Source organism: Pithys albifrons, chromosome 16 (genome assembly GCF_047495875.1).
Source record: "Pithys albifrons albifrons isolate INPA30051 chromosome 16, PitAlb_v1, whole genome shotgun sequence".
Classification (NCBI taxonomy): domain Eukaryota; kingdom Metazoa; phylum Chordata; class Aves; order Passeriformes; family Thamnophilidae; genus Pithys; species Pithys albifrons.
Window position 1 is genome coordinate 3,490,719 of NC_092473.1, and position 11,009 is coordinate 3,501,727.

An 11,009-nucleotide genomic window follows, 5' to 3' on the forward strand; every position below is an offset into this window, starting at 1 on the left:
TGCCTGGTTTGCAATTATCTTTCCCCTTTTTTCCACCTCCCACCCTGCTAAAATACAGGGTACTTCAGCAGCAAGAGGGGACATGCTGGATAATATCCCTTCATTTTAAAAATGGGCTCGAGCTTTTATATGTTGTTACTTCTGATCTTTGCCCGTTCTCTTTCACATGTTCAGTATTTTATGAACCCTGAACTTGAGTCTGATATTATCATCAATAGTGGACCTTCTGATTTCCTTCACTACTGGTTCCCCTGCCTCCCTCTGACAGTCTGAGAGACATTACATTTTCCTCCAAAAATAGAAACCCATTTTGTGCAATGTTTGTAGAGGAAAGAAAAATACACTTCTTTTGTTCCAAAGGCATGAATGTTTTTCTTTGTCTGTGTGAAAGGGAGATGTTATTAGTGATGTTTTCTTCACCTTTCAATGCAGCTCACATTTTTCCCTGTAATTAGTTGAATTTAATTTGGCTTTGAAGTTATTACTTCTTTCCCAAAAAGAAATGGTTAAAATTTTCCAACTGCCTGCAAATAAAACATGTCACAGTAAATGAATTTTGTGTAGTCCAGGAAACTTTCAAATAATGCAATTTCAGTTTTCCAAAGCAGTGTGAAGTTCCATATAGGGATTTTTATACCCTCTATGCACAGTTCTGATTTAAAATCTCACTTTGGTTAATGTGGTTCAAGCTGTGTAGGCAAGGCTTGAAAACTGTAGAGTGAATATGATATTTATATTTGAATGTGTGCCTGAATGGATGTCACTAATTAAACTGGCAAGAAATCCTTCAGGTTATGATTTTTGGTAACTTATTCCATGGAAAGCTCTCCTAACTTTTCACAGTGTTGGTTGTTTTGGCTGTTTCACTGATTTGAATCTTTTCAGCAATCATATGGGAGACCAGGATGTCCGAATGATGAATGAAAATGAGATTGTCACCAACAGCAAAAAGAAACAAGTTGTGGCTGATCCAGGTAAGGAGTGTCTGCCACAGTTTCCTTCTGATCACTTCCTACAGACACAGTGTGGATAAAGAGCATTGTTAGAGACCTAAACTGGGAAAACTGGGGAGTCTTAGACCTCTTACATATATTTAACTTCACTTTTTCTACCATAGAAAGACAAACTATGAATTATATAATCTGGTGGATTTTTATTCTGTATTTAAATCTGAAAGAGGATGATACAGATCCAGGACATAGGTGGTATGCGGTTGTGGCTTATGCCAAGACAAATGGAGAAATCACAGAATCATAGAATGGATTGGGTTGGAAAAGACCTCTGAGATCATCAAGTCCAACCCTTGGTCCAACTCCAGTCCCTTTACCAGATCATGGCACTCAGAGCCACGGCCAAGCTCAGTTTAAAACCCTCCAGGGATGGGGAATCCACCCCCTCTCTGGGCAGCCCATTCCAATGCCTGAGCACTATCTCTGCAAAGAAGTTTTTTCTGATCTCCAACTTCAATTTCCCCTGGCAGAACTTGAGCCCATCGTGGCCCCTTGTCCTATTGCTGAGTGTCTGGGAGAAGAGACCAACCCCCACCTGGCCAGAACTTCCCTTCAGGGAGTCAGAGACAGTGCTGAGGTCACCTCTGAGCCTCCTCTTCTCCAGGCTAAACACCCCCAGCTCTCTCAGCCTCTCCCCACAGCACTTGTGCTCCAGTCCCTTCTCCAGCCTCGTTGCTCTTCTCTGGCCCCGCTCCAGCCCCTCAATCTCTTGCCTGAACTGAGGGGCCCAGAACTGAACACAACACTCAAGGTGTGGCCTCCCCAAGGCAGAGTCCAGGGGAAGGGTCACTGCCCTGGGCCTGCTGGCCACGCTAGTTTGGATCCAGGCCAGGATCCCATTGGCCTTCTTGGCCCCCTGGGCACACTGGTGGCTCCTGTTGAGCTTCCTGTCCCTCAGTCCCCCCAGGTCCCTCTGCCTGGCTGCTCTCCAGCCACTCTGTGCCCAGCCTGGAGCGCTGCAGGGGTTGGGGTGGCCAAAGGGCAGGACCTGCACTTGGCCTTGTTGAACTTCATCCCATTGGAATCAGCCCATCTCTCCAGTCTATCCAGATCCCTCTGCAGAGCCCTCCTGCCTTCCAGCAGGTCGACACTCCCTCCCAACTTGGTGTCATCAGCAAATTTGCTGCTGATGGACTCAATCTCCTCATCTAAATCATCAATAAAGATGTTAAACAGGACTGGACCCAACACAGACCCCTGGGGAACACCACTGGTGACCGGCTGCCAGCTGGATGCAGCTCCATTCACCAGCACTCTCTGGGCCCGACCCTCCAGCCAGCTCAGGAAGGAGACTGACTGAAGATGAATTGAGAACTTAATTGTGCAGGTTCATAGATAATAAGCTCATTGCATCCCCTCTGATCTTTTAAGCAGCTTTAGAGATGATGCAGATGTGGCTGAGAATCAGTTGCTTGTTGCTCCTTGAGCAAATCCAAAATCATGATAAGTGTAACAAGGGGGAAAACATGTTGACTTTATTCCTCCCACTGTCTTTCTGGTTGGTCTTTTCTCTTTCAAAGTGATAATTAAAAAGACAACCCCCTTTTTTTTCCCAAGGAGAAAGAGTAGATTGTATTTATAGTCTGAAGAGTCCCAGTCATTCACTGTAAATTACTCAGAATAGCTCCCTAAATACATTACAAATTCTCAGCCAAGCTGGTATATTCATGATTGGTTTTCTCTCCTGAGCATGACACTTTCTCCAATTAGTTCTCTAGGAAGTGTTGCAGAAATTATTTGATGGCTTTTAATAACAATTCTGTTGGAGAAGGATTTGAAAGGCCATTGCCTGCACCAAAGCAGCTTGAAAGTTATTAGTGTAGGAGCACTGGCTGTGCCCAAAGTATCCTGGACATCCTGGGTTCCAGAGCAGACATGGCCAGTAAACAGCTGGCATTGCCATCACCATCACATGGCCTGTCCAAGCAGAAAGGGCACAGAACTGCTCTGAAGTCACCAGTCAGGGCTTGCCTGTTGCCCTCTGCCCTGGCCCCTCTGGTGCCATCCCCAGGGGTTGTGATAACAGGTCTGTACAGTGATTTGGGTTGGAGGAGACCTCAGAGGGTCCTTTTATAGAATCATAGAATCAGTTGGGTTGGAAGAGACCTCTGAGATCATCAAGTCCAACCCTTAATCCAATCCCACTTTGACTGCTAGACCATGGCACTGAGTGCCACATCCAGTCAGGTGAGTGTCAGCATTAAAATCAGATGAGATGCCCAGGAGAGCAAAGCCCTGGGACTGGGAGAAGGCTGTCAGCCCTCACTGTGGGTGCAGGAAACAGCACTGAGAGGAGGAGCTCAGCTTTCCTTCAGGGATGGGAAGGGAAATGGGTATTTTTATCTGCCTTTGCTCTGTGGCTTCCCTGTGCAGCCCTAACCAGACCTCCCTTTGCCTCCACAGCTCTGAGGCCAAAAACCTGCATGTGTGAGAAGGGGCTGCAGAGGAGGAAAAGGTAACAAGGAGAGTCCTGCCTGCATCCAGCCCCCAAAACTGCAATCTCCATCTCCAAAACAGGCATCATCCAAAAGGAGGACTTTGTCTGCTGCTGTTGAACCACCTCCTGTCTTAGGAGGAAATCTTGACTTGCTACAGGAAATTTTCTTCCCAATGAAATCTAAAGCATGGATTCAGTTTCCTGGGGTTTTTTTGGTCATGATCTGTCTGAATTTTTTCCCCCTCATCTCTTAATTGAAAATCCAGGGAGGAAGGAACATAAAGGAGAGAGTGAAAACCTTACTGCTGACAACTGTTCCTGCCAAGTACCAAGAACTGGGGTGAAACAGGATGGTTAGAACCACAGGTTTTTCAGAATATTTCTCAAGCTTTTATTCCTAGATCCTAGCTGGATGATCACAAAGCTCCTCACTAGAAGGAAATGTTGCTTTATTTCTGATGCCTGAAAATAGTTCTCTGGGAAATGCACTTATTAGAGGAAATAACTCTTTACCTGTCTGTCTCTGGGCTGCCACTGCGTGTTTTGATGCCGTGGCTCTCTGTGGGAGCTGACACTGTTTCTGACACCTGGAGAGGCTCCCCTGGGCTTGCAGAAGTGTGATGGATGCTTTTAGGAAATGGAGATCAGGAAGAGGGTTTATCAGGGTTTAGTAAGTACATTTCAGCTGTCACTCCTTTCATGTTTTGCAGTGAAAGAATAATTTCTTTCATTATTTCACTACCATGAAAGAAGCAATGAGGTGTTTTGCCTGGAGTGCCACTGGCAGGCACTCTGTGCATTCTTCAGAGTCCTCCTGCTACACAGCAATGTTCTTATCTCCTGTTTTGCCTGATTTTGTTTATATGAACAAGGAGGCCATACCTCTGTGCTGCACTAACCACATCTGTTGCCAGCAACATATTGTCACTTCTGAGAAATGGCAAATGCATTTTAATTAGCAGGAGATCAGGAGCAGAGTGCATTTTTAAACAAAAAAATACCCTGCTATGTAGTCTTTGAAACTAAAGTTCTAACCAAATAAATATGCTGCAGGATTTGCTATGCAAATGTACTTTTCACTGAAAATTTGGTGTTTATGACAACCCGAATAAATTTCTTCCATAGTAGATTCTTCCTTTCTCATTTACAACCTGCCAGTTGATGACTCCATGATTGTTTCCAGAGAGAACAGAACACTGAAGTCAGGATGTGCTTTTAGACATAAAAGAGAGTTACTGTTGAAGCTGTTGCTGCAGAATCCAACTGTGCTGCTTCCCTTTCTGTCCCAAGTTAGGAGTGCAATATCTTCTATATTTGCTTGCTAAAACTTCTTCACTGCTGTTGGCTCAGCTGAAAAGACACAAGATAGCAGTGCAGTTCCCAGATTTCTGTGTATTGATAGAGCAGCAAACTGTATTTTGTACTAAACACAAATGTAAAAGAGTATGGGAGAGCACATTGCACTTTGTTTCAGGGCTCTTCCCAACCTGCACTGACCAAAGCACCCTCTTGTTCTGAGATCTCTCTCCCCATAGAGTGTTCCCTGATGTTGCTCTACCAAGAAGCAAGTCCTAATTTTTGCTCCAAATCATACAACAGCCGACTCCAAAATGACAAACAGGAGCAGCTGAAAGGAGGGATATTGGTAGGGCTCAGAACAGATAGAAATGTCTGTGTGTGGAAGAGGAGAGGCCATAGCAAGGTTTGAAGACTTAGGGCACAATGACAGATTTGTCATGCAGGCAATCTCTGAATGGGATGTCACATTGTTTGTTCTTCTAAGCAAATTGCATTGAATGTTCAGACAAATGAAATCTGCTGTTTCCTGGCACGGAACAGCATCTTTATTGATCTGCAAAGGTATGAGGGGGAGAGGACTTCGTCTGCTCATCTGTCTTCTCTGGATCTGTCTGGAGCATCTCCAGTCCTGTGTGCTGGACTAATGATTTTTCAATCCTAATCCTTTGAGGTAACTCCAGGTTTTGTAAATTGTTGCAAAATACTTGGGCAAGCCCAGGTGGGTCACAGCTCTCTCTGACTGTTTCCTCATCAACCAGCTGGTAACTGCAGCCACTTTTCACCCCTTTTGCCCCTGCAAATCTGTGTCCTGTGCAGCTGCTCTGGCTCAGAGTGGCATTGTGGGGCTCCAGCCCTCTGCCATCCTCTCCTAACAGCCCTTTTACCCATTCAGGAGATTCATAGAATCATAGAATCGATTGGGTTGGAAAAGACCTCCAAGATCATCGAGTCCAACCCTTGGTCCAACTCTAGTCCATTTACCAGCGCCATGTCCAATCTGTGTTTAAAAATCTCTAGGGATGGTGAATCCACCACCTCTCTGGGCAGCCCATTCCAATGCCTGAGCACTCTCTCTGTAAAGAAGTTTTTTCTGATCTCCAACTTCAATTTCCCCTGGCAGAGCTTGAGCCCATCGTGCCCCCTTGTCCTATTGCTGAGTGCCTGGGAGAAGAGACCAACCCCCACCTGGCCAGAACTTCCCTTCAGGGAGTCAGAGACAGTGCTGAGGTCACCTCTGAGCCTCCTCTTCTCCAGGCTAAACACCCCCAGCTCCCTCAGCCTCTCCCCATAGGACTTGTGCTCCAGTCCCTTCACCAGCCTTGTTGCTCTTCTCTGGACCCGCTCCAGCACCTCAATATCCTTTCTGAACTGAAGGGCCCAGATTCCCCAAACTGTGGAAAGAGCAGAAAAGTCTTAAAAATATTTCAAATAGTTGTGAAGTTGTGGAACACTCTGCTCTGCAGGGTCTGCAGGAGGGTTTGCCAGCCTGCTGTCTGCTCTGGGTGACACACCCCCCTGAGGAACAGCCTCAGGGAGGCCTTGATTCCAGTCAGGCATTTATGGAAAGTAGCATAATGTTTAGAAAAATACTTCATTCATCTCTGTGGGGTAGGAGATGTCAGCATTTGGCCTCCTAATTGGAGCTGAGATGTAATGACCCTTTATAGAACCAAAGATAATTAAGTGTCCTACTCAGCCTTGTACACGCAAACAGAGACACTTGACTCATTTCCTCAGTGAATCAGGGTTAAAGAAAAGGGTTTATTCCATTTTTCACCTTGTTTTAACGAACTACTCACAAGTACATCCATGCCAGACTAGCATTTACAGGAGGGACAAGAGGAAGAGTAAACCTGCAATCAAGGCAGTCCCCATGGAGCACTTCAGTCACTGTCAGGCACAGTTTCAGCAGGAGTGATTCAGTGAGAATGTGCCCAGAAACATCACTTGACACCGTCAAAACATGGCAAATGGAAGGGAAGGAATGAGCTCTTGCTGAAGCCCTTGATGTAAATTATTAAACTTTCACCCACTTCCAATTTCTGGGCCACTCAAAAATGTTGCTCACCTTTACCTGTTGTGATTTGGTTTAAAGGGCATGGATCAAGATAACAGAAATGAGTTTGTTTGTCCCACAGTGACACTGAGAAGGACAGAGGATAAAGTAATAATCTGCGAGGCAGTGCATGTCAGGCTGCCTACTTTTTGATCTAGAAAAAGATATTTTTATCAGTCTTCATGGTAATCTGAAAGCTGGGACGCTTGGAAAGGCCTGAAACTTTTCAATTTCTGCCTTTTTGTGCTTTAAACCTTTAAACATCAGGGAGGGGCACCTGTCAGTGGTGGAGACAGTGGGAAAGGCAGCCTGGAAGGCATGGAGGGCTGAGTGTCCCTGATGAGGAGACTCATCCATGAACCCATAGGAGCTACATGAGGAACCCCATAGAGCAGCTACATTAAACTGAGCTTAGACTGGACTGGGACATAAACTGCACTACACAGTCCTGCTTAGGTGATGCTGTTTTCTGTAAGATTTCCTGGTCCTACTGGACTTCTACCATGTTCCTGGTGTGTAGGTCATTCCCCATTGTAATGTCAAGTCCTACCATTCCAGAGATGTGTGCCAGGCTGGTAACAGGAGCCTGGCAGTGCCCAGCAGTGTGGTGAGATCAGACAGAGATCTTGTACACCAGGTAACAAACACACTGGCACAGGCAGAGACAGGACTTGCTGCCAGTGAGGAGGTGAGGGGGAGAACAGTGGGAGGTTGAATGCCGAGTCTTTAAACTTGCTGGAATTTCCATGAAAAGCTCCCTTCCCAACATGTCAGGTAAGAGCAAACCTGAAGGGCTGTAGTGCCATCTGAGTTCTGCCACATGCAGGGGACACAGTCTGCTTTGCCTTTGATGTGTGAGTCAGAAACATTCCCCAATCCCTCCTGCTCCCTGCTCCTGCTGTCCTCACTGCTGGATCTGCTCTGCACCAGTCTGGGCGATACAGGGAGTGAGCAGAGTCCCAACCAGCAGTTGTGGAGGGATGCCTTGGGCTGTTGATGCTCCCTGGGGCTGTTGATCTGGGAGGGTGAGCTCTGACAGGAGCTGCTCCTCTGGTAACCATTACCAAAGCAGCCAAATCTCTTCCAGTATTCCTCCAAAAGTGTGAACTCCAGCACTCACCGCCTGGCAGTGGGGCAGGCACTGGAACTGTGCACTCCGCAGCTCCTGAGGCACCTTCCTGTGCTCCCTTTCAGCTTTTGCCCATCATTTCTCTCCTTTAGCTGCATTACTCTGATTAGAAGTCACCCCTTTTGCCCTCTAACACAGTCCTGAAGGTCCTGTTGAGAATCCTTGTTCTTTGCCTTGCAGGTGTGGCCAACTTTTTACACTCTTGAGCCATATGAGCTCAGATGTGGTACAACATTAGCTTCATCTCATATCCCTTTTGCAGGGCCCTTCTCTCTGCTCTGGGCTCTCACAGCTCCTGTTTGTGTGGGGCCCCCATTTCCAGGGGTGCCCATGCTGTGGGGCTGCCTGCTGGATTATTGTCTATCCAAAAATGTTCCTTTTGGAAGTGTCTCCTCCGAAGAGCAGAGAGGGAGACAGAGAGGAGTGTAACACCCTGGGAAGGTGTCTGCCTCCATCTGCCTGCTGAGGTCCTGCTGGGCAGAGCACAAGAAGTGGCTTCCTGGCTCAGTGGCCTCTTTGCCCATTTCTGTGACTATTTGCTTGTTTGCTGAGAAATGACTTACAGCCCATGTGAGACACAAACATCCCTTTATCACCCAGCTTGTATCACCCTAATGGAATTCTGTCAGCTGAGGATAAAATGTGGACTAAGAAAGCAATTATAGAGTGAATCTCTGAGCTGCAGGAAGAGCTGAGAGATGGGGACGGACTGCCCAGCTGGAGTAATTTCTTGTCCGATTGGCCTCTAAATCTTGCAGGGAAGAGATCAATTTTCCACCCTTGTCCAACACCATCAGCTCCCATCACCCTGGCTCAGGACCCCGTGAAGTGCTGCACTGTTGAGATCTGGACATAAAAGGAAACATTTGCAATTGGCCACTTCTTTCTTACTGAGCTAAGAATTACTGGGAAAGGGGGAAACCAGGCTAGAGATCTTCTGTCTGACAGCTCTCCTGTGTTCCCTTTCTGAGCTGCTGGGGAAGGAGAGCACTGACCACCCCAGTGATCAGCAGGGTTGGAGTTTCCCAGCCTGAAATATCACTTCCAGCACTGCATGGTCCTTCACCCACAGCTCACTGCTTTGGCCCAGATAGGAGAGGAAGATCTCCACCTCCTGACCCTTGAGCAGCTCTCCCCAGGTACTGGTTATTTCTGGGGGGTCTCAGTTTGCAGAGAGACCACAGTGAAATCCTGCATTTGGCTTTCATCTCACTCAAGGTCCCTTTGCTGTGACTAAAATCAACTTGACTCACAAACTCTGAATGTTGGTTTCTGTCCTATTGCCCATGGAACTTCCAAAAATGTCAGTAGGCACAGATTTTGTGCATTTTGGGGAGAGAGGATGGGCATTTTGGGGAACCATAGACCTAAGGGAGTGGATCAGACAGGTACAATTAACTCATGCTCAAATCTCTCTTACAGATTTGTGATCTATTGTTTTAGAGCTCAATTGCTTGTTTTTCTGCTTGTCTGGAAAAGGAGCTTTACAGTGGGTTTTGAAAGAACATCCTGCTGGGCTAAGCATGGGGAGGTGAATGTCAAAGAATGCTAAAGAAACTTAGAAATAGCCAAGCCTCCTTCTCAGCAAAGCAGCAGTTGTTACCTGACAGTCTGCTGGCCCTGGAGGAGGCAGGAGGTGGGAGCAGTGCTGAGAGAAGTGTTGGATGTGGACACTGCAGCACACAGCCTGGTCCTTGGCTGCTGCCTCCTGAGAGTGAGCCCAGCTGGGTATTATGGGCTGCACTGGTCTCCTCCCAGTCAGGGCAGCTGGAGCTGAAGCAGATGTTGGGCAAAGGCTTGGATGGAAAGCCAAGTGTGGTAAGGATAAGGATAAGGGAATACAGAGGAAACTGCTATTGCTGTGAAGGTTTCTCAGGGCAATTACTCTTCCCCCAGCATGAGCATTGTGCTTTGCAAAGAGAGGGCTCCTGTGGTAAACACAATGAACCAAGAGCAGCTGAGCCCTTTCATCTCTTTCACTGAGGATTCTCCTCTGCCTGATGGCAGCATGAGGTGGCTGCCAGAACAGAGGTTTCTGTGTGTAACAAGCTGGGGAAGGAACTTTCATATTGAGTGAGAGAGAGCTTTCATGTCTCATTGAAAAGGGCTGGGGGCACAGCAGCTCTCTGAGCGTGCAGGGCTGGCAGGAGGATGCTCTGGACAGCACAGGGAGGGAGCTGGGACGGGACAGCTCCTGTGCCTACCAGTGGGCTCAGCAAGTGGGACACACTGATGGTGCCTCTTATTATTCCTGGCCCTGTACTCTTGTTCATCAAAGGTTTTCCTGACTGTTTGCTGCAGCTACACACCTTTTCCTTTTTAACCTTACTCAGGGTTTCAACCGGTTTGGAAACCCTCTGGGGATGGAGGCTGCACAACCTCTCTGGGCAATCTGGTTTAGTCCTTAACTCTCCTAATAGGGAAAAAGTTTTACCTTTGACACATATTAACCTGTGCTGTTCCCACTGATTAAAGACCCAGATCAGCATGGATAAGACTTTTGGCATTGCAGAAAGGTCATCTCTGCTGTTGTCATCGAGCTGTGGAATAATAAATTCCATCTCCCAACTATAATTTCAGATTTGCAGATTAGCAGAAGTCTTGTGATCTGCCTCTTTCCTGGTATGCTGGAGACACTGCTAAAAATAGAGTAAGTAGCAAAGCTACCTGAAATGGTCTAAGCCTAAACAGTGGTTAAAACTAATCCACTGTGAATGTCGGTTCTGGAATGTTTCCAAGAGAATGTTTTGGGATGGCTCGCTGTATACTGGAAATTGTTTGGTAAGGATTAGTTGGGGAACAGATGAATCAAAGTGACATTTCCATTACTAACAGGAGATCTGTCTGTGGCCAGAATTCATGGGGAAGAATGTGGGATGATAGTATGACTTTTCATTATGTTTAATATTGTCAGAGAAATTAAATAGCCACTATTATTCATCCCTCTGGGATAGTAACGTATCTGAATATTAACACAAAATGGGAGATCTGATCAAAACCCACTGACCCAGCAAGACACTGATGTGTATTTTAATCACCCTCTTTGGGCCACTCAGATAATTTACTCTTCATAATAAA

The 11,009-nt window shown here is 46.6% G+C and overlaps 1 protein-coding gene across 2 annotated transcripts in view; it reads left to right on the forward strand.

The window, feature by feature from the left end:
* KATNIP (katanin interacting protein) overlaps nucleotides 1-4,574 on the forward strand; it is a 59,933-nt gene extending 55,359 nt beyond the window's left edge. For both annotated transcript variants that reach the window (XM_071571284.1, XM_071571285.1), the window contains exons 25-26: nucleotides 886-974; nucleotides 3,414-4,574. In XM_071571284.1, coding sequence (XP_071427385.1) covers nucleotides 886-974; nucleotides 3,414-3,469 — 145 coding nt within the window. In that variant the 3' untranslated portion in view covers nucleotides 3,470-4,574. The remainder of the gene's footprint in view (nucleotides 1-885; nucleotides 975-3,413) is intronic.
* Nucleotides 4,575-11,009: the final 6,435 nt, after the last annotated feature.